At 37.4% G+C, this 23,808-nt stretch overlaps 1 protein-coding gene and 1 long non-coding RNA gene across 2 annotated transcripts; both read left to right on the top strand.

Annotated features, from left to right (window-relative positions):
- The first annotated feature begins 1,912 nt into the window (after nucleotides 1–1,912).
- LOC148193876 (uncharacterized) lies at nucleotides 1,913–21,824 on the top strand. The gene is made up of 3 exons (XR_015781730.1): nucleotides 1,913–2,517; nucleotides 15,842–15,909; nucleotides 21,686–21,824. It is a non-coding gene; the product is annotated as an uncharacterized LOC148193876 (long non-coding RNA).
- LOC148193877 (uncharacterized) lies at nucleotides 7,402–8,565 on the top strand. The gene has a single exon (XM_088096355.1). The coding sequence runs from the start codon at nucleotides 7,402–7,404 to the stop codon at nucleotides 8,563–8,565; it is 1,164 nt and encodes a 387-aa protein (XP_087952481.1).
- Nucleotides 21,825–23,808: the final 1,984 nt, after the last annotated feature.

The raw sequence follows: 23,808 nt of genomic DNA on the forward strand, positions 1-23,808 counted from the left end.
TAAACAAAGTCCAGAAAGCAAGAGAAACATGCAAAACTGTACATAGAACACAACAAAAACAACCTAGAAAAGAAAAAATTTAACACAGAAAACAAAAACTAACAAAGAAAATCAGAATCTCCCCCAATTAAAATTTGTTGGGGCTGTCCGGCCTATACAAATTTGATGTGTAAATAAGAATGCAGTATAACTAGGAAGTGACTCCTAGGTCGTCTCTCAAGGACCAAATGTGGTTCGAGGCTTAGGTCAAACACGTAGTAGGGGGGTTTGAAAGTGTTTTTGTGATTCGAAATGAACTAAATTAAAAATGAAAATTAAATACAACCAAACATAATTGAAAACATTGAAATAAATGGACAAAGCATGAAGATCGAACGGTCCTACATTGAGACCAAACGGTCTCTAAAGAAAGTGAGGAAATTGGAAATGTAGGAAGATAAAGAAGCCAAACAGAATAGACAACATAGTGAACGGAAATAATAAACTGAACAGTCCTAAAGCAAGGTGTGCAAACTAAGTAAAATGCAACTGATAATAAAGAAACTCATCTACGCTATTGAAATGTAACGCTTAAGCTAAAAAGTTAAATGCACATTGCAGCAGGAACAAATAAAATGCCAATTGCTTGACCAATTGAAATGCACGGATAAAGAAGCAACACATCTAATGCTATTGGAATTGCAACGAGTGAACTGAAAAAATAAAATGCTAATTGTATTAATCTATCAATGCATATTCATCATGGCAAAAGTACTAAAAGAAGAAGAAATGCGTGAAAGCAAGTAATGCTCTTGGTCCATGCGTTAAGAAAGAAAGAAAAAAAAAGAAACTTTGTCACCGTGTGCACATTCTTCCAGCCAGCAAATGAAAGCCGCACTTCATTCAAGAAGTGGAGTGTACGGTGATTGAAGAATTCAATTTCAATTGCAGAGAGGTGGCACACGCGGACATTCACTTGGTCTTGGAGAAGGAGGCGCACATGTGCACACGGACAACAGCTAGCTTTGCTTAAAATCATTTATTTACTTTTAGATAGGAAGATGCGCTGATGTAGGTGCTGGAAGGAGGCGGGCATTTCATTTTGTTGGAAGGGAAAAATGCGGACTTTAATTGGAGGAAGCAGCATGGTGCTGGGATTTATTTTTGGAGACAATTATTTCCTTTCTTCCAGAAGAGATGCACTCGGTCACGTCCAGCCAGCAAGCGCTGATTTCAGCTTGGTGCACTCACCGTTCTTTGGATTTTGGGTGAAGAGGTGTCACGGCTTGGCTGGAATCTTCATGGCTATTCTTCCAGGAAGATGCATTTTATTTTTTTTAGCAGTGTCATTGCCACATTAAGCGTTGCAGATTTGTCTTTTATTTTGCTTTAGCTCTAAAAAGGTCTCTTTATATTGTGTTAAAAAAATGGAAAAAAAAAAGAAACACATTCATACATACATCCCAATGAAAGAAAGACATTCTTCTTTGAATAAGAGCAAATAATATAGTTGCAATACTTCAAATTTTATGTGCTAATTATAAATAAAATTATATTGTAAAATACTTTAATAGAGTTTAATATCTTATCTATATTGTTAACATAGATAACATGATATAATTTTTACTTCATAGAATGAAGAAAGTATACTACTACTACAAAATTGATGATAGATAGCGCTTAATAGATAGCGTTTTTTTAAATAAGCGCTATCTATGAGTATGCGAAATGATAGATAGCGCTTATTTAAAAAAGCGCTATCTATACCTCTGATAATAGATAGCGCTTTTTTAGAAAAACGCTGTCTATAAATAATTAATATTATTTTTTTAATTTATAATTTAAAATAAATGAATAGATAGCACGTTTTTAGAAAAACGCTATCTTTTATAACACAAATATACATCACTTGAGAGCGCTTTTGTAAGAAAATGCTGATTATTCGACCAACCTCAGTTCATTCTTTCTATTTTTTATCTTATGATTTCTTAATAAGAACTTTAGCAAAGTGGGATTCTTGAATTTAGGGAATTTGAGAAGATTAATACCTCAACTGCTCGTGCCTTCTCTACTTTGGTCCGTTCATTGACGAACTCGATGTAGGTTGCTCGTGAAAGTTCGTACTGTTGCCGCTGCGTGACAGAGCTCTCATTAGATGGGTATCGTGAAAACCCTAACTAATTTCACGAGGGGTATCACGAAAACCGCTACATAGGGCTCCAAATCTGGACACTTACGGCGAGGAGCACATCGACGATGGAAAAGATATGGTAGGAGCCTTTCTCGAAGAGGTTTAGCTTCTCCATTATCTCAAGGTAATGATTCGATTTGGTGTTGAGTTGTTCTCCTCTAACGCACTCTATTACTAACTTGGAGTTGGAATCTTTACTTAACAGGACCCTAATGAGTTTGACAATTTTGAAGATGTATTCAAACTTTATGAAGGAGGAATTGCGGAGACGAGGGTATACTTACTAAAGTTAGGGATAACATCCCGATAGAGATTCTTAAGGATAGTCATCCTTCATTTCACAGAAGGTAAGCTAGTCAAATAAAATCCATCTAATTAGTTAAAATTGAATGAGATAAGATTAATCTTAACAACTTTTTATGGTATATATTGCAACTATCCCAATTAACAAGAAACTCTACAACTTCATCAATGTTGGTTTCATAGTTGAGGCAGTTGGAATTATTTAGTCCGTGTTTCAATCCAATTTTTCCTCTTTCATTTCCCGTGACTAATTGCTATATATAATGTGGTTCTGATTTTGGACATTTATGGTTGTCTAAAGATGTTCTATACCACCCCATGTTCCCATTTATGAACATCTTTAAGTCACGACTAAGCTTCATTTCTTCCTGATATATTACTAAAGCCAATTCTAGTCAAATGGATAAAGTTATAATAAAGCGTGTATGGTTTAAAATCCCAAGTCCAATTTCAACTTCTTATACACTTTGTGTTACAAGTGATAACAGTTGAAAAATTGTTATTTTCATGCTTAAAATTGATACTAAAAGCAACCTTTAACACTTAGAAACTAGCTTGGAATCATGCTTTTGTTCATATTTTTGGAAATAAGAGAGCTGGACAGGTTTATGCTTGATTTCAGTGTTTTATGCAGGTTTTAAGGTGAATATGGTGAAAGAAGTGAAGAAGGATAGAGATGGAATCAGAAAAGAACTCAAAAAGTGAAAAAGGAGAAGTCGCAAGTACCGCTGAGCGACACTCAGGAAATCCCGTTGGCTCCGCTGAGGGGTGAAAATGCCGCTGAGGGGAAGAATCAACTCACGCACTTACCGCTGAGCAGCACTATTTTGGGCTAGGGCCTGATTTTCTATATATTTTAGAATAGTATATAAGCTTTAGGGCGTCCTAAATTTGTATCTTTGGCTGAGACGAAGCAAACACTCTCTTTTCCACCCCTTGGAGGAAGATCTTGGATGCTCAGGCTACCTACTCATCTTTCTAGGGTTTTTCTATCTCTTTCATTCTTTCATTATTGTTCATCTAGTTTCACCATGAATATGGTGAATGATGAGTCACCATTTTTCATTATACACTTAGCTTCCAGCACCATATTTTGTCAGGGAATTGTGCTTAATTATCAATTATTCTTGCATTTTCATTATTTGGGCTCAATTTCAAGACTAATTGTTATTTTATTTAATTTGCATTATTTGGGCTTAATTATTTCAATCACATTTTTGTGCAGAACAATCACGGTTGAAAGGTTGAAAAAGATCTGCTGAAGATGAACGAACGGTCTTCTAAAGGATTGAACGAACGGTCTGTGAAAGATTACATTAAATGGCCGAACAATCCTCAACGAACGGTAGTGCATTTGTTCATTGAACTGAACGGCATGAACCTTTCATTGAACCGAACGGTCAGCTACCAATAATGGGCGAGCACGGGAATGGAATTGTAGTGACCGAACGGTGAGCTAGAGCATAAACCGAAAGGACGTGCACCATAAAACGAACGGTCTCAGCAATTGTTGTTGACCGAACGGTCTTGTAAAGACTGAACTACACACCATCTCCTGAGCCTCTAGTGACCGAACGGTGGGATCCTTTATTAACCAAACGGTCAGATGAGATGACCAGATATTGCAAACACAATTTGGGAATTCAAGAGGGTGGCCACGTCAGTGTTAGAAGGGCAGTTTTGTCTTTTGGGGTCTATATACCCCAAAATTCACCTTCACTTGCCCTAAGTCTTCCAGCCGCCACCAGACGTTTTCTCCTGGGAGCATCTTTTTCCTCCTCCCCTTAGGAGGTTTTGGGTTTGTTTTCATTTTCCATCTTCATCTTCATGTATTGAATATTATCTAATGTAAATTCTAATTTCCACTTTGCGTTCTTTATTTGATGTTGTTGAATCGTTATTTTCATTTACGCATTACCTTTCGTTTCCAATCCCGTTTTCACGTTTAGATTTTGGATCCAATTACTTTCATTTTCCAATTTATTGTGAGTATCGTCTCTGCTTAATTCGTTTCATTCAGTTTCATTGTTTATTTCCAATTGTGCATTTTAATTATGTCAGATTTTTGTTTCCATTTTACGTTTTCAACTTTGTTCATTTATGTTTTTCAGCTTATTTTCACTACAGCCTCTGTTTGTGGTTTGATTTACGTTTTCTAGTTGTGTTTAAAAGTTCGTTTTTCTTCATTCCAGCTCTGCATGTTAATTCTAGTTCAACTAGTTCAATTTACTGTTCACCGCATTTTCTGGTTCATTTCTACAACGTTTTGTGCTTCTCCATTTAGATAGTCCAGTTTTTAAATTTGTACCGTTCGGTCTCTAACATGTTAAGAGACCGTTCTGCTTTTTCTGCTAAGTTTTCAATATCTGTTGTTTTCTTAACGTTCGGCCTAGGTGCACAACTGTTCGGTCTCTAACGTCACTGTTAGAGATCGTTCGTCCATATCTTTGTTCTGCCTTTTATTATTGTTGCTCTGTGACGTTCGGCTTGTCTTGTTCCTTGTTAGGACACTCGGTATTTAGCGACCGTTCGCCCATTTCCTTTTTCGGAGACCGTTCGGTCTCAATGTTATTACCGCTCGGTTTTTACTTTTGTGCAATTATAGTGCACCGTTCGGTCATTGCTTTAGACTGTTCGGTCTTTTATATCACCGTTCGGTTTTAACACTTATGGTTAGAATCATTCGGTTTTCTACTTTCAGCTTTTAATTTTGTTAGTTGTCTTTAACTCCCAATTTTAATTTAATTCAATTTTCTGCACAAAACCTTACAAAACACCCCCTAGTTCGTGTTAAATCTGAGACTGAACCCACAATATTGGTCCTTGAGAGACGACCTAGGAGTCACTTCCTAGTAACTATACTGCATTAATTTTGCAATCAACTTTTGTGTGAGGTGCGACCCTCTCAACAGTGAACTAAACTTTGTATTGTTGTTGGGGAATCAATGTAATCTTTTGAAGATCTCATATATGGAATTTTGTGTTTAAACATCTTATTTGAGATATGGGAACATACGGGGAAATCTAAATCTGGGGAAATTCTCCCAATAGCATATTGCCTAGACATAGGAATATGAGGGTTGGTTGCCTTTAAGCTTCTGTGCTTCAGAATTAATTATTAGGGATGCTAGGAATTGTATGAACTCATAATTAAGGATAGGCCTTCTTGCAAGGTGATTTAGAGAGTGGCATTAACATTGATGAAAAGAATGATGAATTCCTATAATATGAGAGTGGATAAGATGAAATTGATTACCCCAACAATATACTCATCCATCTAATTCGTTCAAGTGTTTGTGTTCCTCTTTTCCATTGATCAAACTCATGCATACATGTTTACTTACTGTCTTTTGCATTTGAAACCTATAATCAATTGTTCACAAGTCTTAAATAATCAACAAATCATATAACTAACTAGGCCGTGAGTCCTTTGGGAGAACGATACTTGGTCTTACCGAGTTTATTACTTGATACGATTCGGTCACACTTGTCGAGGGTTCAACAAGTTTTTGGCGCCGTTTTTCGGTGTTCATAAATTTGTCATCAAGTTTTTGGCGCCGTTGTTGGGGATTCGTGGTTTAACTAGTTTATTTGTGTGATTATTGATTATCTTTGACTTGAATTTTGAATTTTGAAATTTGAATTTCTGTTTTTATTTTCTGTTTTTATTTTTCGGGTTTTATTTTATTTTATTTTATTTTATTCTTATTTTATTTTAATTTATTTTATTTTATTTTCTGTTTTTATTTTTTTTTCGGTTATTACTTTATTTTACTTTATTTTTCTGTTTTCTATTTTTATTTTCTGTTTTTATTTTTTTGGTTTTATGTTTTTATTTTCTGTTTTTATTTTTTTCTGTTTTTATTTTATCTTCTTATCTCTGATCTTATATCTTCTTCTATATCTTTTTGTGCTAACCAATTTTTCTAAGGATTTGTTTTCTTGTATATGCAGGAAGCAATCCGAACTAGAGCAAGAAAACCTCATAACCTCTTCTTGAAGACTTAGACGAGAGTAGACGGAGGAGAATAATCCGTACATGTAGAGAACTTTTTCCTCCTCCGGAAACTCTGTTACAACCATCACCTCAAGGTTCTAACCATAGCACTGAGGAGATGGAGAATAATAATGCCAGAAGAACTCTTGTAGATTGCACTAATGTAGCTGGACCTCAGCATTTCAATAACATAGCAAGACCAAGGGTCAATGCAGCTAATATGGAGGTGAAACCGACATTAATCCAACTGGTTAAGAGTAACCAATTTAATGGGTTGTCTCACGAAAGCCCATATGAGCACCTCAAAACTTTTAATGAGATTTGCAACACAGTAAAGATAAATGGGGCGCCGGACGAAGCAATCAAACTTAGCCTGTTTCCATTCTCATTAGGAGGCAACACTAAGCTTTGGTTGAACTCTTTTCCAGAAGGAAGCTTTACAAAGTGGGAAGCAATGGTGACAAAGTTCTTAAACAAATACTTTCCACAATCAAAGGTAAATAAAGGAAAGCAAGAGATTTCATCTTTCAGGCAAGGCATGGAGGAATCACTAGGTCATGCATGGGACAGATATAAAAGCCTATTAAGAAAAACTCCCACGCATGGTTTTGACGAAGTGGAAGTAGTCCTGATCTTCCTTGGAGGTCTTGGTTCACAAACCAAGATGATGCTTGATGCCTCAGCTGGAGGAAATATCAAATGGAAAACTCCGGAGGAAGCTACAGAAATAATTGAAAACATGGCTACAAATGATAATGAGCTAAACAGTGGAAGAGGAGCTCCTATTCAACAAAAAGGAGTTCTACAGTTACAAACCAATGATGCCTTGCTAGCACAGAACAAGATACTAACCCAACAATTGGAGACTCTCACAAAAACACTTGCACAACTGCCAAAAGAGTTAAAGACTGTTGCACAGGTTCAACAACAGATGTGTGAATTATGTGGGGGTGACCATATCAATGGTCAATGCGCCTTTCCAGCAGAAGCTTTAGAGGATGTTAACTTCATGGCCAATCAATTTCCATACCGTCAGGGGAATTTCAATCAAGGGTGGAAACCACACCCAAACATTGGTCAAGGACAAAGTGGGCAAGCTGGACAAACTGGGCAATTTAACAAGCAACAACAACAACCAACCTTATGGCAACTGATTTCTATACTTAATGAAAGATCAATAAGGATGGAAGAAACTCTTCAGCAATTTATACAGAAAACTGAATCTTCTCAAAAGAGCACTGAAGCTGTTATTAAAAACTTGGAGATTCAAATGGGTCAGATTACCAAGCAGTTGGAAGAAAGGCCTGACAAAAATTTTGGGGCTAATATTGAGGTTAACCCTAGGGAGGAATGTAAAGTGTTGGAGAGTGCAAATGTTGAAACAGTTGAGTTAGACAGAGAGAAAGAAAAAGAAGAGAGAGAAAAGAAAGAAAAAGAAAAAGAAGAGAGAAAAGAGAAAGAAGAGAGAAAAGAGAAAGGAGAGAGAAGAGAGATAAAGAGTGAAGATATTTTTCCTTTTCCAATAAATCATGAGAAACAATTTGATTTTACAGAATTATTCAATATGGTGGACAATGATGTACCTTGGAAGGAGATATTACAACATATTGTAGTTTATACAAAACCTGAGGAAGAAGTCTCTACGAAGAAAAGACGTAGAGATGATGATACAAAGAAGTATAAAGCTATTAAAAAGGAGCCATTCCCTCCAAAAGCAAAAGATCCAGGAGGTTTCTCCATTCCATGCGCAATAGGGAAAAAAAGGATAAAGAAGGCTTTACTTGATTTAGGATCAAGTGTTAACTTGATACCTTATTCTTTACTTGAGCAGATTGGTGATGTTGATGTGAAGCCTATAAAGGTTAATTTAGTAATGGCAGATGGATCCTCAAAGAAACCCTATGGAATAGCAGAGGATATTATAGTTAGTGTAGGCAAACTACAGTTCTTGGTAGACTTTGTGGTGATGGAGATGGAGACTGAAAAGATACCCATTATTCTCGGAAGACCGTTTATGAAAATGACCAAAGCCATCATTGATGTGGATGAAGGTATAGTGGTGCTCCAAGACCGAGAAGAAAGAGTTGTAAACTAATGACGTTAAAAGAGCGCTTGCTGGAAGGCATTCTAGTGATTTGAAGACAATTTTTCTTTTGATTTTATTTTGGTTTTGTAAACTTTTATCAGTCGGACATTACTTCTGTAAATTTTGGGGCATAGCATCTACTGAAGGATGCTAGGTGGTTAATTATCTACTGAAAGATACTAGGTTTGTTACACCTACTGATAGGTGTTGGTGGATTTTGGGTCAGGCTCGTGACGTTAAACAAGCGCTACCTGGGAGGCAACCCAGTTGATCGATTATATTTTTGTTTGTTATACTTTAGTTGCATGATAGGGATTTGCATGAGTGATCTGAGAATTTAAGTGCAGGGAGCAAGTGAGGGGCATGTATAGGAGGCACCTAGGTTAAGCTAGGAAGAAGAAGAGCACTTCCCGAAAGTGCCGCTGAGCGGCAAACTGCCGCTGAGCGATAGTGTCGTAGAATGGGCTTAGGTTGCCCCTTAGCGGAACCCGAGCCCATTAGGGTATTTTTATACCCTAAGTTGCGCCTTGGCCTCTCTTTTTAGATGCTTCTCTGCACACACACTCCTACATACTTTTTCAAAAGGTTCTCTACAACTTTTCCCTTATCCCTCTTGAGAAAATCTCCCTTCCACTCACTTTTTCACTAGTTTTCCATCTAAGTTTGGGGTTGGAAGAGAGCATCATTTTTCTTCATAGCTTGAAATCATTCTCCATTCATCTAGCATCTTGATGACAAATTTATGAACACCGAAAAACGGCGCCACAAACTTGTTTAAGAATCGGCAAGTGTGACCGAATCGTATCAAGTAATAAAACTAGGTAAGACCAAGTATCGTTTTCCCAAAGGACTCACGACCTAGTTAGCGATATGATTTGTTGATTATTTAAGACTTGTTAACAATTGATTATAGGGTTTAAATGCAAAAGACAATAATTAAACATGTATGCATGAATTTGATCAATGGAAAAGAGGAATACAAACACTTTAATGAATTAGATGGATGAGTATGTTGTTGGGGTTATCAATTTCATCCTATCCACTCTCATATACTTTTAGGAATTCATCATTCTTTTCATCAATGCTAATGCCACTCTCTAAATCACCTTGCAAGAAGGCCTATCCTTAATTACGAGTTCATACAATTCCTAGCATCTCTAATAATTAATTCTGAAGTGCAGAAGCTTAACGGCAACCAATATGCTATTGGGAGAAATAACCCGGATCTAGATTTCCCCGTACGTTCCCATATCGACAAAATCAATAATCATCGCAATGAATGAGTTAAACAATGAAAGCTTTAAGCAAAGAGGAAAAACCCTAACTAATGATGAAAGAAAGCATAAGTCTTAAAATAAGATGTTAAAACAAATTCCATATATGAGAGTTTCACAAGACTACATTGATTCCCCAACAACAATACAAGGTTTAGTTCACCATATTCATGGTGAAACTAGATGAACAATAATGAATGAAAGAAAGATAGAACCCTAGAAAGATGAGGAGGTAGCCTGAGCATCCAAGATCTTCCTTCAAGGGGTGGAAAAGAGAGTGTTTGCTTCGTCTCAGCCAAAGATACAAACCCTAGGAACACCTAAAGCTTATATACTATTCGTAAAATTACAGAAAATTAGGCCCAAGCCCAAAATAGTGCCGCTCAGCGGTAAACTACCGTTCAGCAGTAAGTGTGTGAGTTGATTCTTCCCCCTCAACGACATTTTCACCCCTCAGCGGATCCAACGTGAGTTCCTAAGTGCCGCTCAGCGGTAAACTGCCACTGAGCGGTAGTTGCGACTTCTCCTTTTGCACTTTTTTATGTCTTTTCTGATTCCATCTCTATACTTCTTCACTTCTTTCACCAAATTCACCTTAAAACCTGCATAAAACACTGAAATCAAGCATAAACCTGTCCAACTCTCTTATTTCACAAAACATGAACAAAAGTATGATTCCAAGCTAGTTTCTAAGTATTAAAGGTTGCTTTTAGTATCAATTTTAAGCATGAAAATAACAGTTTTTCAACTGTTATCACATCTCCACCCAAGTAAGTCAAGCATTTTTCATTCTAGGGTTCTTGAGTATGAATTTGATTGTTGAAGCATGAATTTTTAGGGGTTTTGATTTATATGCATGATTTGATGATTTAATTGATGTATTGAATTGAGTGATTTTGATCTAGAAGATTAAAAATTGCATGTGGGTGGATTTAGGAAAGGTTAGAAGTGCATTTTTCAACAACCTGCAAAGTCACCGCTTAGGGGTAAATTGCCGCTGAGCGCCACTCTGATAGACATGTTATTTTTGTTGAGTTGTGTACTGGATTGCTGCACTGGTGGCGTTGAGGGGTGATTTTGACCCTCAGCGGTGGTTTAGCTTCGAAATAAGGTGTTGTTTGTGGTTTACTAATGATTAACAACATGTTTTGTGGTTTTGTAATCTGTGTTTGATGTAGGAATGACATTCTCTTCAGGCAAAAGAGTGAAAACCATGGCATCCAAAAGAAAAGAAAAGGAACCAGAACAACCCCATTCTAGTAGGTTCCTATCTCGCAAACATGAGAAGCACTTTAAGGTGGTCCAAGATAGGAGACTCCTTATGGAGAGGAAGGTTGGAATGATACCTAACTTTGCTCCTCATTTGGAGAGAAATTGTTGGGAAATGATTAGGGGAAGCTAGCCACATACCCTACACCTGCTAATATAGTTGTGGTGAAAGAATTCTACACCAATGCAAGGAAGATTGGTGATTATCCGGCTGAGAATTACCTAGGCTATGTCAGAGGCCATGCTATTAGGTATGATCCTGATTCCATCAACAACTTCTTGGGTACTGTGTGGGATGGTGAACAGTGCCAGTTTGCTCTATGTATGGAAGAAGGCACTGATTTTGATGATGTGGAGAGAGTTTTATGTGTATCTGGAGGACATTTTCAGAGGAATAGAACTGGCTCTGTGGTGAACATTAGGAGGACTAACTTGACTCCTCTTGCAAAGTATTGGATGACATTTTCTCATGCCAACATTCAGCCATGTTCTCATGTGTCAGACATCACTCTTAACAGGGCACTCCTCCTTTACTGTGCGATCAGAAACTTGAATGTCAATATTGGACAGGTAATAGCTGATGAGATAAGGGTGTGTGCTAACACAACAAACAGCAAAGCACCCTTAGGACATCCTTCTTTGATTACACACCTCTGCAAGATAGCTGGGGTGGATACTTCTGCTCCACCATTTGAAAGGCCAAGGAAAGCAATTGATGAGGCCTATTACAGACAATATTGTGGAGGTGAGGAGGCAGCTCAGCCAGTTCCACCACGCCATACTCGTAGAGAAAGAGGGCAAGCACAGAGTTAGGCATCTGTTGAGACACATGAAGCAGAACCTTTCCAAATGAGGGACATGTATATGTCTCTTATAGGTGCACAGTTACAGTCTATCCACAGAGGGCAGGTGGCTACTGCTGAGATGATTGTTGGAATGTATGATACACCTCCAGCACACAAGTGGACTATGGAGGAGTTTCATAATGTGGTAGCTTGGCTAGAAGAGCAGGTACAAGGAGGTAGAGCTGGAGCAGCTGAAGCTTCAGCTATGGAGATGGATGAAGATGATGTTGATGATGATGAGGATGATGCATTTGAGGATGTCGAAGATGAGGAAGAAGAGGATGATGCAGATGACAGCTCAGATTGATGAGGAGTTGAGATAGCATTTACTGATGAAAGCTAACATAACTAGAGCAGGACTTATGTTTTTGTTTTATGTTCTGAACTTATTTACTTGTGTTTTTAGAATAGGGTTTGTTGTACTCAATTGGAAACTTTGTCTGTTATGATGGTTTGCTTATGATTGTGATTGTTTGATAAGTAATGCTTGATGATGCTTTGATATGGATTGATGTTGAGATGTGCACATTACATGCTTATACAGGTGATTCACAAGCTTTGTGAACAAATGCATGATGTTGTGATTGTGATTATGATACTAAGCAGGATGTGTATGTCGAATGTGAATGAGCTTATATGTGAGGTTTTGAGCTCCAGAGTTTGTGTGAATGAATGCTATTACTTTGAAAGCATGAATGACTTTGCCCAGGTTTTCTATGATTGAATTACTTTCTTGTTTGCATCATATGATCAAGGTCATTTGCTGGTAACCCTTGTATTAGCCAAATGAAATTAGCCACTAAAAGAGAGCACTATGTGTTCTATCATTTGAACCCTTAGCCTTGAACATGATTTGAAAACCTTCGTTGAAAAGTTTTATCTTGAGTTAAGACGAGAAGATTCTGTGGTATTGATAAATGTTCAAGTTTGGGGTTGTTGGAAAATAGAAAGGGAAATTGAAAGCATTGAGCTAAGAGCTAAGAATTAAGTATGTGAAAAGAGAAAGCAAAAGAGAAAGAAAAGAAAAGAAAAAGCAAAGCTCAATGCAAAAGAAAGTTGGGGAAAAGTAAGAACGATTGTGTTTATATGATTCTCTTAACTCAAGGGTTTTGTGATCTAGAAAAACCAATTTTCTTGTTAGCCCAGCCACATTATAAGCCATTGAAAAGTCCTTGCGATGATGCATGCTTGTGAATTTATTTGATTGTGGTTAAATGAAAGGAAAAGTCAATTCATGTGACATTGTGATAGTAGAGTGAATGAGTGATTACCTCTTATACACTTGTGTTTGAGTGAAACACTTTACTTAGTGAGGAAATATTCCATGAGCACATGAACATCCATGCTTAGTTGATTGATCATTCATGAAAAATAGCATTTGTTGGATATTAAGTGACTTTGTGAACACTAAAGCATGTGTATGTCTTGATTGAAGTCTTTGTCATGAGCTTAATTGAAGTTTTTACTTATCTTGAAAAGAGGATTTTTGAATGGAGTAAACCATTGTATTGATTGGTAGAAGATTGAGTTACATCTTGTTTGCTTGAGGACAAGCAAAGTTCTAAGTTTGGGGTTGTGATAACAGTTGAAAAACTGTTATTTTCATGCTTAAAATTGATACTAAAAGCAACCTTTAACACTTATAAACTAGCTTGGAATCATGCTTTTGTTCATATTTTTGGAAATAAGAGAGCTGGACAGGTTTATGCTTGATTTCAGTGTTTTATGCAGGTTTTAAGGTGAATATGGTGAAAGAAGTGAAGAAGGATAGATATGCAATCAAAAAAGAACTCAAAAAGTGCAAAAGGAGAAGTCGCGAGTACCGCTCAACGGTAGTTTACCGCTGAGCGGCACTCAGGAAATCCCGTTGGCTCCGCTGAGGGGTGAAAATGCCGCTGAGGGGAAGAATCAACTCATGCACTTACCGCTGAGCGGTAGTTTACCGTTGAGCGGCACTATTTTGGGCTTGGGCCTAATTTTCTGTATATTTTAGAATAGTATATAACCTTTAGGACGTCCTAGGGTTTGTATCTTTGGCTGAGACGAAGCAAACACTCTCTTTTCCACTCCTTGGAGGAAGATCTTGGATGCTCAGGCTACCTACTCATCTTTCTAGGGTTTTTCTATCTCTTTCATTCTTTCATTATTGTTCGTCTAGTTTCACCATGAATATGGTGAACTAAACTTTGTATTGTTGTTGGGGAATCAATGTAATCTTTTGAAGCTCTCATATATGGAATTTTGTGTTTAAACATCTTATTTGAGATATATGCTTTCTTTCATCATTAGTTAGGGTTTTTCTTCTTTGCTCAAAGCATGCATTGTTTAACTCATTCGATGTCATGATTATTGATTTTGTCGATATGGGAACATACGGGGAAATCTAGATCCGGGGAAATTCTCCCAATAGCATATTGCCTAGACATAGGAATATGAGGGTTGGTTGCCTTTAAGTTTCTGTGCTTGAGAATTAAATATTAGGGATGCTAGGAATTGTATGAATTCGTAATTAAGGATAGGCCTTCTTGCAAGGTGATTTAGAGAGTGGCATTAACATTGATGAAAAGAATGATGAATTCCTAAAATATATGAGAGTGGATAAGATGAAATTGATTACCCCAACAACATACTCATCCATTTAATTCGTTCAAGTGTTTGTGTTCCTCTTTTCCATTGATCAAACTCATGCATACATGTTTACTTATTGTCTTTTGCATTTGAAACCTATAATCAATTGTTCACAAGTCTTAAATAATCAACAAATCATATAACTAACTAGGTCGTGAGTCCTTTGGGAGAACGATACTTGGTCTTACCAAGTTTATTACTTGATACGATTCGGTCACACTTGACGAGGGTTAAACAAGCTTTTGGCGCCGTTTTTCGATGTTCATAAATTTGTCATCAACAGGTCTTGAACCTAGTAATCGTTGCCTTAATATCATTGTAGAAGATATAATTGTCATTTAGAAGATATTAATTTGTTATTTATTTGTTAGATGAAATTCTTTTAGAGCATAAATACTTTTATGTTGGAGTAACTAAAATATTTGTTTCATGTTTATTTTATCATTTGTATGTATTATTCACCAAGACATGGACACTCTGATTATACTGTCCAAAATTGTAACAGATGACAGTTAATTACATGAGTTTGCAGAAGAAAGACATGTACATGCAAAGATATGGATTTTCATCACTTGTAGTAATTTTATCTCAATTAAATCTTGACGAATGAGATTTCTATATCTTTTTTGTTCTTTATCTTGAATATTTGTGGATAGAGACCCATGAAAGTGTACATTAAATAGAGCCCATTATAGAGCTCATGGTCAACATGTAGAGTATATCTTTGTTTTTGAACCACCATGTCAAATTTCTTTAACACTACCTTTAATCAATATAAAGAAAATGTATCCTCTCCTTGATCATGTTTTTCTAACTCTCACCTTGGTTATGTTGCCACACTTTATTCATTCAATAACCTCAACAACATCTTTCACTAACCTTAGTCTCAATGTTAAAAGAGTTAGTTTTCCATGTAACTAACTCCAGGAAAATCCAATTAAATAATCTTAGTTTGATTTAAGTTTATATAACCATTCTGATATGCACTTTCAATGGTCACTTTGAAGTATGACACATGAAACTGCTTCTTTGAATTAATTATGTTATGATTTTGTTGTTGATTTTTGCTTGTAATGAACAATTCATGCAAACTTCTACTTTTTCGGTAATCCTCTTGCTTAGATAAACTACCACTAAGAATGCTTCATTCACCCTTGTTTAATATTTTAAATCATTGTTATTGTCTTCTTTTATATCAAGTTAAATGTTATTGTTTTTTACCTTGTTAATTTGAATTTAGGTAATTCTCTCTGATGCTAATGTTTACAGGGAAGATACATACACAAACAATGTACTCTGGAGGAGTATAATCCAAATACCTCTATTTATATGGCTTGGTAAGTAAATCATAGTAAAAGTTGTCGTGATTGTTTCTTCTGATATTCAGTATAAAATGTAAATGGTGGAGTTCTGTTAGGTTCCTTTATACAAGGAACCGAACAGTAGCAAAAATACACACACTCAACAGTATAAAGGAATATGCATGTATCTGTATTTCTATTTCCTCTGTAATGTGTAGAAAAAGATGAATACAGGTGTCTATCTCTTCCCCAAGGAAGCCTCCCTTCCTCCACTGGCCAAGAGGTCTAGTCTCAATTCCCAAAATAATATTCGATACCCTCTCTCCTTAAACTGTTTGTTATTTATATTCCCTCTCTCTTCTAACCAACTAACCACCGTCTCCCAGTACTTATTTCATCCCTTTTTTACCCCTTCTCACGTAAACCTTTAATTGCCTAACATTACCCTCCCCCTCATTATCAACCTTGTCCTCAAGGTTGAAGTTAGGAAACTGCTGTTTGATATAGTGCTCCTCCTCCCAAGTAGCACCTTCAATATCATTCTCCTGCCACTGTATGAGGACTTGGGGTATCTCCTTCCCCTGATTTTGCTGGTTCCTTCGCTGTAACACCTTCACTGGAGTATATCGTGGGTTGTCATCCTGCAATTCAGTTGGGAGGGTGCCTTCAACTGAATGTGTTCCAATAGCTAACTTCAACTGGGACACATGGAAAATAGGATGTATTTTTGCTGTTTCTGGTAGCTGTAGCTGAAAGGCGACTGGGCCTATTTGCTGCTCCACGCGGAAAGGACCATAATATCGTGCAGATAGCTTCGGATGGAGTCTTGTTGGCATAGATGTTTGCCTATGTGGTCTGATTTTTAAAAATACCCAATCCCCTACCTTGATTTTGGCCTCCACCCTCTTCTTATTGGCAAAGTGTGTCATCTGGGCTTGGGCCCTGGCCAGATGATATTTCAGTTGCTGTAAAGCCTCATCTCGTGTCTGCAAATCTTGGGCTACTACTTCTACCATTGTTTCCCCAGGGATGAATCGTGTGAGTGTGGGGGGAAGTCTGCCATAAACAGTTTCAAAGGGTGTGCACTTAGATGCCCCTTGATAACTGGTATTGTACCAATATTCTGCCCACGGTAACACCAAACTCCAACTTTTAGGTTGTTCTGAGCTAAAACAGCGTAAGTATGTTTCGAGTACCCTGTTTAATACTTCCGTTTGTCCATTTGTCTCTGGATGGTAGGCAGTACTGATCTTAAGTTGTGTTCCTTGCAATTTAAATATCTCCTGCAAAAAGATGCTCAAAAATGTTGAGTCCCTGTCACTAACAATGGTCATAGGTATACCATGTAATCTAATCACCTCTTTCACAAATACTGCAGCTATAGACCTTGCTGTATACGGATGCTTAATGGGGATAAAATGCCCATATTTGCTGAGTCTGTCCACCACCACAAGTACAGTGTCAAATCCTTGCGATTTAGGTAATTTTACCACAAAATCCATACTGATGTCCTCCCATACTGCTTTAGGAATGGGTAAAGGTTGCAAGAGACCTTTTGGTGAAGATGCCAAGTACTTATGCTGTTGGCATACTAGGCAGCCAGCCACATAGTCGGTGACTGTCTTCTTCATTCCTGTCCAATACAGGGATTGTGCCACCCTTCTATATGTTCTATAGACTCCTGAATGCCCTCCTGTGACCATGTTATGGAACTCTGTTAATAATTTTGGTATCCAGGAAGATTGTGCTGACAGAACCAACCGCCCCTTGTAATGTAATGTCCCATGTTCCAGGGTATACGCCGGATGTGAATTCGGATCTGCCCTTATATCTTCCATCACTTTCTTTAGAGTTGCATCCTTCTCAACCTCTTCCATAATTTCCTGGAAATTGGACCAATAAGGTCTAGATATCATGTGCAGTACTTTTTCTCCCTCCTCCAATTCCTCCCCTTTTCTTGAGAGCCCATCCGCCACCTTATTGGATGCCCCAGTCCTATAAACAATATCAAATTCATACCCCAGTAATTTAGCCAACCAATTCTGCTGATTTTGAGTAGTAATACGTTGCTCCAACAAATATCTCAAGCTCCTCTGGTCAGTATAAACAACAAACCTTTGGCCCAAAAGGTAGGGGCGCCAGTGTTGGATGGCTAACACCAAAGCCATCAATTCTTTCTCATAAACAGATTTGGTGAGTGACACTTCGGAAAGAGCTTTGCTAAAATAAGCTATTGGTTTTCTGTTTTGAGACAAAACTGCTCCTAAACCTGTGCCCGACGCATCGCACTCCACCTGGAAGGTTTGAGAGAAATCCGGTAGAGCTAATACTGGAGCCGTGGTGACTGCTGTTTTGAGTCTCTGCATTGCTTCTGCCCCTGCAAGAGACCAGTCAAACTTCCCCTTCTTAAGCAGGTTGGTGAGAGGTTGAGCGATCTTCCCATACCCTCTGATGAATCTCCTGTAGTATCCAGTCAGACCTAAGAACCCTCTCAACTCTCTGATACTCTTTGGTTCAGGCCATGTTGTCACCGCAGAAACCTTCTCCTCATCCATCTCAACTCCCGCCTTTGAAATTTTATGCCCCAAATAACGAATTTGTTCTCTCCCAAATTCGCATTTGTTTCTATTAGCAAATAATTTTTGCTGTGCTAACACCTCCAGAACTTGCTGTAAATGTTGCATATGTTCATCCCAAGATTTACTGTATATTAGTATATCATCAAAAAAAACTAACACGCACCTCCTCAAAAATGGCCTGAGGACAGAATTCATCATATCTTGGAACGTGGCAGGGGCGTTTGTCAACCCAAAAGGCATAACGAGGAACTCGTAGTGCCCTTGATGCGTTCTAAAGGCTGTCTTAGGAATATCTTCATTTTTCATCCTGATCTGATGATATCCAGCCCTTAAATCAACCTTAGAAAAATACCTTGCCCCTTGAAGCTCATCCAGCAGTTCTTCTATAACTGGTATTGGGTATTTATCCGCTACTGTGACTCTATTAAGTTCCCTGTAATCTACACAAAATCTCCAGCTCCCATCTTTTTTTTTCACTAATATTACTGGGCTTGAATATGGACTATTGCTGGGACGAATCACACCGAGTTTCAACATTTCCTCAACTTGTTTCTCTATCTCTGTTTTCATGAGGTGTGGGTAGCGGTATGGCCTGACACTTATGGGCTCTGTTCCTTCCTTCAAGGGTATTCGGTGATCAACTTTCCTCTTAGGTGGCAGCCCCTGAAGTTCTCGAAATACTCCTTCGAAATCTGACAAAATCTGCTTCAGCCCTGCTTCTTGAGTCGGTGTCCATCTCTCTGTTTTCCCCTCTCCCTCCACCGCTTCTGCTTGACTTAAGCTCCACACGAGAGTCATGGCTTCTATCTCCTTTTCTTTTAAGAGAACTTTGGGTGTCACCATTTGACGTGTTAAAGTGGGATCTCCTTTTATCTCCACTATTTTCCCTTCAACCTCCACCTTCATAATTAGGTGTCCCCAATCCACTTTAATTTCTCCTAGGGAAGCTAACCAAGTGATTCCTAATATCACATCCACACCGCCTAACTCAAAGAGATATAGTTTATCTCTAACTTCCAGCCCATCTAATTTCACGGTAACCCCTGTGCAATATCCACTGGTTATTTTCTTTTGCCCATCACCTAAGCACACTTTATAGGGATGGGTGTCAATGCTTTCCAGACCCAATTCTTTCACAAATCTGGTGGATATAAAGCTATGACTAGCTCCGCTGTCTATTAACACCAGAATTTTCCTCCCCTTCATCCATCCTTGCATCTTCATGGTATTCGATTGGGTGAGTCCTCCGGCAGACAACCCTGACAGTTCCATCGCCGTGTGTTCCATCACCGGGGCCTCCATTTCGATCGGGTTCACCCTTTCGATCTTCTCTTCGACTCCTTCTTCTTCACCTTCTTCCGCCAAAATCATCACTCTCATACTCCTTTCAGCACACCGATGGCCCGGGCTGTATGGGCCTCCACACTGGAAACAACGCCCTTCTTCACGCCTTTTTATATATTCGGGATAAGGCAACAATCTTACTCCTCTTCCTTGAGTATTCCCTCCTCCGCTACTACCCGCTCGGGCGGTTACATTGCTAGAAACGCCTTCCTTCTTCGTTCCCGATCCACCGCCGACCCCGCCGACATTTACCGATCCCTCCGACGCGCCGCGATAGGTCTCCGTCCTCGCGACAGTACCTGAGCTCGAGGAATACTTTCCCCAGGTCACTCCTCCTTTTCCTCCCATTCCGCTGTTACCTCGCGATACAGAACTCGCTTGCTCGACGTCGCGTGCTCGCTCCATTGCCGTCAACAGATCGCGTGGGTCATGCGGCCTCACCAGATTTCTTAATCCTTCTTGCAGCCCAGCGAAGAAGTATCCCAAAAGTTGTTCCTCATTCACTCCGGCTGCTTGCGCCACCAGTACTTCAAACTCTTGTATATATTCATCGACATTTCCCCTTTGTCGCACGGCAGCCAATTTTTCGTAAACAGAGCCCCTGTTTAAGCCTCCAAACCTCCGTGTTAGAGCGGCAGTGAACATGCTCCAAGTTGGGTGTCTAGTCTTCTTCCGCCAAAAACGGAACCAATAACTAGCGCCTCCCTCCATACAGATATATATCAGCTTCATTTTCTCCCTCTCTGTCACGTTCTGGATATCAAAGAATTTTTCGGCCTTCGCTATCCAGCCCATGGGGTCCGTTCCTTCGAACGTTGGAAGTTCAACACGTTTCATCCAACTTCGTTGCACATCTCCTCCATCCTCTTTCGACTCATCCTCCGAACTCTCTAGTGATCTTCGTTCACGGTTAGCATTGACGGAGTCGCGGCTCCCTGCGAAGCTCCGATCATGGTTCCTGGAACGTCTTCCTGAGGTTCGTTGAAAAGCGAGAGTCATCGCCCTCACCTCTGCCTTCAATTCCTCCATTGTCGCCTCCATCGCCCCATTCGCCCCTCCATGCTTCTTCGCTACCTCTCCTTCTTCTCCTCTCCGAAACTGATCCAGCAGGTCGGACCAAATTTGTTAGGTTCCTTTATACAAGGAACCGAACAGTAGCAAAAATACACACACTCAACAATATAAAGGAATATGCATGTATCTGTATTTCTATTTCCTCTGTAATGTGTAGAAAAAGATGAATACAGGTGTCTATCTCTTCCCCAAGGAAGCCTCCCTTCCTCCACTGGCCAAGAGGTCCAGTCTCAATTCCCAAAATAATATTCGATACCCTCTCTCCTTAAACTGTTTGTTATTTATATTCCCTCTCTCTTCTAACCAACTAACCACCGTCTCCCACTACTTATTTCATCCCTTTTTTACCCCTTCTCACGTAAACCTTTAATTGCCTAACAAGTTCTCATCTGATCCACTTTAAATGCTTGAATGAAAGTGAAATGCCATGTAAATGAAATAAGCCGTGTAAGGTTCTGATCTAGAGGTCCTACACTCAAATTCCACTTACATAATTCAAATTCAACTTACATAATTCATAAAGAACTTGTAAAGGATGCTAAATGGGCCATTGTAACTATTGTTTACATGGACACATAATTCATAAAGAACTCTGTAAAGCATTCTTTTTATGCAGACAACCTTCTTATTTGACTTACAAAGCCAAAAGAAGCCTTCTATCCTCGTATCCTTTTACTTGTAAATTATTATAAATTTACTAAGAAAATAATGCAACAAATCATAAAAAGACATTTCATTATAGCAATTATAATAATCTTATTTTACTTATGTTATTATTTGTTAATAATTATTTGTTTCTCTGCTTATTGATATAGATGCACTTTGACGAAGGATTGTCTGAAAGGCATAAAGGTGTGGAATCTACAAAGTTTGTAACAAAAAGTGTTCGAGGAAAAAGTTCATCTGAAAAGCTTACAGAAGAAGGTCTTGTAAAATTTTCTGCCCGAATATCAATCCAGGTAATCAAATATGCCCAAATCCAATATTGAATTTTAAGTGGTTTAACTATCAACTTCTAAGAGTAAATTTGGCTATACGGTAATGGACATCCAAATATATGTGCTGATTCTAAGTGCTGATTTTTGTTTTATTAAAGTTTAGTTTTAATTAAATATATTAATACTAATCTATTTACACTATTAGATTTCAGAGAGAATTTAAAAGCAATATTTTATTTTCAGATAGTTTTATGATCATTTTTATTTTTTATGTTGTTATGCCAGTTGGTATTTTAATAAATATATTAAGTCTTGAAATTAATATTGTCAATAGTTATGTTTTTAATGTTTACTTTGCCTTTTGTGATCAATGATACTAGACACTCCAAATATAGCAGTCAATTTCTAAGGAATTAAATCCATTTACAATATTGAGACAAACATATTATGCTTTCTTGCAACTTTGTTGGGAATCGTGGTCTGTGCAGAGTAAAAACCAATTCAACATGTAAAGATGATGGTTCACCGGGGACCAATACTCAATCTACTTTCTCAGGTAAAGAAATGGGAATTTGTGACCCCAAAGCCTACCAATCTTAAATGGAGGTTTTATTGTACTATTATATGACCAACTATATTCTATAGTAGTAAATGGCAAGCTTTAAAAGGGTAACAAGAAATGAGAATGATAGTGTTAATTAGAGATATGATTTGAAAGCATGACTTACTATATCGGAATTTAAAGTTTAAATTTGTAATTAGTATACAGTTGTTTGGAGTTTACTAGAGTTCTAGTTTGTTGTTATGTTTAAATTATAAAGATATTTTTTAATTTTGGTTTTCTAGTGTCCAAGACAATCCAATGACAATTGTGGGTATTACGTGTGTCAATATATGAAGAAATTATCACATACTGTAAAGGAAGAACAATTCCAACTTATGTAAGTCATCTTCATTCTCATAATTCATTTGTTGTAAAATTTAATTAACTAATTTATATTATTTTTCTTTCTTGTAGTATTTTTCTAGTTGCAGATGTCAACAATATCGTGAAAGTCAAATAATTGAAGTTAGGAAACATAGTACATGCTTATAAGTTATGTTATGATGATGTATATGCTTATAAGTACTCATAGGATGTATGTGTTATGGTTGTATATATTATCTTATAAAGGAATGTCATGTCATGAAATGTACTGTACGACTTAAGGATTAAGTTTTGAAATATTATTCTATGAATAGTTTTTATTCATGTCAATGAGCATTCTTTTTGAGACATTTGTGATATTTTTCTCAATATTTTATATTTTTTTCTATATAATAAAATCAATAGATAATGTTGGTTTGTAAATAATAGAACAATATTTTATATTTTATTATAAAATTAATTATTTTTTTTTTTAAATTTAGACCAATAGATAGCTCTTATTTAAAAAAGCGCTATCTAGAGGTAGCTGATAATATATAGTGCTTTTTTAAACAAGCTATCTATTGGTGGCTGACAATAGATAGCGCTTTTTTAAGAAGTGTTATCTATTAATAGATAGCGCACGCATAGATAGCGCTTTTTTAAGAAGCGTTATCTATTAATAGATAGCGCACGCATAGATAGCGCTTAAAAAGCGCTATCTATGATAAAAAAAACGCTATCTATGCACTTTTTTTGTAGTAGTATAGATGTATAATATAACAAAGAGGATCTTCATTATATAATAATTTTCATAGAATTTCACATTATATTTTCTTAGATACAAAGGGTTGAAATTGATATAATATATATATATATATATATATATATATATATATATATATATATATATATATATATAGACTTAGTAAACTCATTTAATATGATTGTACAATTTATCGTTTTCCACCCAAAAAATACCATGTTTATGAATATTACAAAATATTGTAGAACTGTAAAGAATTCATTCTGAAAATGCAGTAAACTTTTTGTTTTAAGTACTGAAATTGCATTGTGTGGAAAAGAGAGAAAA

This window comes from Vigna umbellata, chromosome 8, assembly GCF_029865625.1.
Source record: "Vigna umbellata cultivar VRB3 chromosome 8, Vumbellata_1.0, whole genome shotgun sequence".
NCBI lineage: Eukaryota > Viridiplantae > Streptophyta > Magnoliopsida > Fabales > Fabaceae > Vigna > Vigna umbellata.